Here is a 3,605-nt window from a genome sequence, read left to right as displayed (position 1 = left end):
CTTCCTTCCTTCCTTCCTTCCTTCCTTCCTTCCTTCCTTCCTTCCTGTTTGGTGTAGTGGTTAAGTTCGCGGACTCTAATCTGGGAGAACCGGGTTAGATTCCCCACTCTTCCACTTACACCTGCTGGATGACCTTGAGCAAGCCATAGTTCTGGCAAAGCTGTCCTTGAAAAAGAGCAGTTTCTGTCGGAGCTCTCTCAGCCCCGCCTACCTCACAGGGTGTCTGTTGTGGGGAGGGGAAGGGAAAGGAGTTTGTAAGTCATTCTGAGACTCCTCTGGGTAGTGAATGGTGGGGTATAAATGCAGTATGCTCAATTTCAGTTCTTACAGCCGGGAAAGGAGTGGGCCAGCACTGAGTCGTCATGGTCTCATGCAGTAGCAATTTGGAGGCCAGCTGGTAGATGCCCGCTGCCTCAGGCAAAGGCCTTGCGGAACAGCCCCATTTTGCAGGCCCTGCAAAACTGTAACAGGGCCCTGGTCTCAGTTGGAAGCATGTTCCACCGGCTGGGGCCAGGAACGAGTAATCCCTGGCCCTGGTTGAGGCTAACTTTGGCAGCTTTCAGTTTGGGAAAAATAAATGACAAACAAACTATGAGAAGCCGCCCTCCCTCCCAGATGTAGAAGTGGCTAGGTTGCGAAGACCTAGCTAGATAAAAATAGATCAAGTCGCATTTTTGCCCAAAATCTGCTGTAAATTAATTATCAGCAAAACAAGTAAATAGTTTGACTGGGTCAGAGTTGTACTGACTCCCGCCACATGCAGTAAGAAAGAAGACTCCTTCTTTCTAAGGTCCTAGAGCAGGTTAGGTAAAATGATTCCAGTATAAATGCAGGAATGAGAACAGAAAGGAGACAGAGACTTATAGAGGGTCGCCAACCTCCAGGGGATGGCTGGAGATTTCCTGGAATTATAACTGATCTCCAGGCAACAGAGTTCAGTTCGGCCTGGAGGAAATGGCCATGTTGGAAGGTGGACTCCGTGGCATTGTACCCCCTTGAAGTTCCTCCTCCAAACCCACCCTTCCTTAGGCTCCATGCTCAAAATATCCAGGTGTTTCCCAATCCAGAGTTGGCAACCCTAACCTCACAACAGAGGAGATTCAAACAGATAAGCCAGGCGACATATTATAGTAGGAGTGGGGAGACTCTATAAGCCTGTTATTGCTACGGTTGTTATCCCAGCATCCATGTTATGCTTGGACAGTACAGAACCTTCATGCTACCTTACAAAAAAACCAAAACAGAAGCCATGTTGGATCAGGCCAATGGCTCATCCAGTCCAACACTCCGTGTCACACAGTGGCCAAAACCCAGGTGCCATCAGGGGGTCCACCAGCGGGGCCAGGAAACTAGAAGCCCCTCCCACTGTTGCCCCCCAGCATGAAGACTACAGAATATCACTGCCCCAGACAGAGTCTTGTAGCTAATAGCCACTCATGGACCTCTGTTCCAGATGTTTATCCAATCCCTTCTTGGATATGACTATGCTTGTCGCTGTCACCACTTCCCAAGGTGGTGAATTCTACACGTTCATTACTTTTTGAGTGAGGTACTTCCTTTTATCTGTTCTAAACCTACTGCTCACTAATTTCATTGAGTGTCTGTGAGTTCTTGTATTGTAAGAAAAGGACTTCTTTCTCTACCTTCTTTCTTCCATGCATAATTTTGTACACCACTATCATGTCATCCCCTTGCTTGCCGTTTCTCCAAGCTAAAGAGCCTTAACCTCTTTAACCTTTCTTCCTAGGGAAGGTCTTCCGTCCCCTTAATAATTTTAGTTGCCCCTTTCTGCACCTTTTCCAATGCTATCATATCCTTTGCTATCATACCACAACTGGAAACAGTATTCCAAATGAGGCAGCACCATAGATTTATACAGGGGCGTTATGATACTGGCTGATTTGTTTTCAATCCCCTTCCTCATAATCCCCAGCATAGTGTTTGCCTGTTTTATTGCAGTCGCACACTGAGTCGACATCTTCAGTGAGTTATCTATCACAATTCCCAAGATCTCTCTCCTGGTCATTCTCTGCCAGTTTGGACCCCATCAACATATATTTATACAAAGTTGTGCTCTTCTTTTCTTAGCCAAAGCAGAAAGACTCTGTCCTGCGCGCACAATCCACGGTTGTTCATCTGTTGCTAGATCCCAGCCTTCGACAAGCATGAATGCCAAAGTTTCTGATTCTCTGTCTTAGACTAACCTATCTCACAGGCTGGCAGCCCTGGGCTCCCTGGATGAAGGGACATGCCATGATCAAATGGAATAAGCCAATAATAATTTTAAAAACATCTGATGAATCAGCTCCATCAGCCCCTTGCTTCACGTTGAATTTGATGGCCCGTGCACCTTGCAGATTACACAACCGCGCAAATGCCGAACGCCTCTCGCACTCTCTTCGCCCGCCACGGCCCTGCCATCTGAGTCCAAACCTTGATTTCCCCGGGTGCCTTACGTACCCTTATCATCAGAACAGCTTTCCTGATGTCACGAACTCCATCATAAACCAAGCGGGAGGCGTCTATGAACTCATTCTCTTCAAACGGCTGAGGGATGTTGGCACTCAAGGCTTCGATGGCGACTTCGACTTGTTCGGCAAAACGCGGCATCACTAGATGAAAAGGAAATGAAAGGCGGTGAGAACATAAGCCTCTCTTCGTGTTCATTTCCTCCCTTGCCCTCGGGCGTAAATATACTTCCCAGCAGCCCGGAAACCTGCTGCTCTTTCATAGCGTGAGGACATGGGGAAAGTTTGATAAAGAGCTTCGCGTCAACCAGGTAAACTTACAGAGAAGAAAAACCTCGTCACCTCAGAGTTTTGGTTTGAAAGGGGGTTAGAGAGATTTCGGGAGGAGACGTCCATCGACGGGTATGAGCTGTGGTGACTGAAGGAAGCCTCCATGTACAAAGGCCTTCTCCGCCCTGGCCCCCCACCTGGTGGAACGTGCTCCCCATCGAGATCAGGGCCCTGCGGGATCTTACTCAGTTCCGCAGGGCCTGCAAGACGGAGCTCTTCCGCCAGGCCTTTGGCTGAGGCAGCGGGCGTCCACATATGCCCCCCCCCGAGGTTGAGGTCTCCTACCTACTGGCCACCCATCTGCCAGCAACCGGCCAGATCCATCTGTATTAATGGGTCGGACTTTTCACCAGCAGCTATAACTACTGGTTTTAAATGCTTGTCATGTAATGTCTTATTGTTTAAACCTTACTGTATTGTTTAAGATGATGTGACCCGCCCTGAGCCTGCTCACAGGATGGGTGGGATACAAATACAATCAATCAATCAATCAATCAATTTCTGAATAAGAGTGCTGGGAGGCGGCAACAGGAGAGGGCCTTGTCCTCCGTGCCCTGCCTGTTTGGCCCTCCAGGCCAACTGGCTGGATCAGAGGTCATTTCGGGGGGGATCATGGGGGATCGCAGTTCCCCCGGGTGAGGTACGGGGGGCGCGGGGCACATGATGAAACCTCGCCCCCTGCTCCCGGCCCTCATTCAGCCAGGAGGAGGCAGGAGAAGAGGGAGGGTAAGTTGCTTCCTCCCTGCCTCTCCCCACCCCTGCCTGCCTGGGGCCAGGGAAGGCCTTCGCGGGGCTTCCTTGCACTCC

General features: G+C 49.8%; 1 protein-coding gene across 1 annotated transcript in view; it reads right to left on the bottom strand.

Annotated features, from left to right (window-relative positions):
• CTNNA2 (catenin alpha 2) overlaps nucleotides 1-3,605 on the bottom strand; it is a gene marked incomplete at its 3' end in the record, with an annotated part of 719,772 nt that overhangs the window by 8,415 nt on the left and 707,752 nt on the right. Inside the window, exon 12 of the mRNA XM_015422279.1 lies at nucleotides 2,461-2,612. Coding sequence (XP_015277765.1) covers nucleotides 2,461-2,612 — 152 coding nt within the window. The remainder of the gene's footprint in view (nucleotides 1-2,460; nucleotides 2,613-3,605) is intronic.

The sequence above is a fragment of the Gekko japonicus genome, unplaced genomic scaffold (assembly GCF_001447785.1).
Source record: "Gekko japonicus isolate JY-2015 unplaced genomic scaffold, Gekko_japonicus_V1.1 scaffold570, whole genome shotgun sequence".
In the NCBI taxonomy this organism is placed as follows: Eukaryota; Metazoa; Chordata; class Lepidosauria; order Squamata; family Gekkonidae; genus Gekko; species Gekko japonicus.
This window is presented reverse-complemented; position numbering and strand designations above follow the sequence as displayed.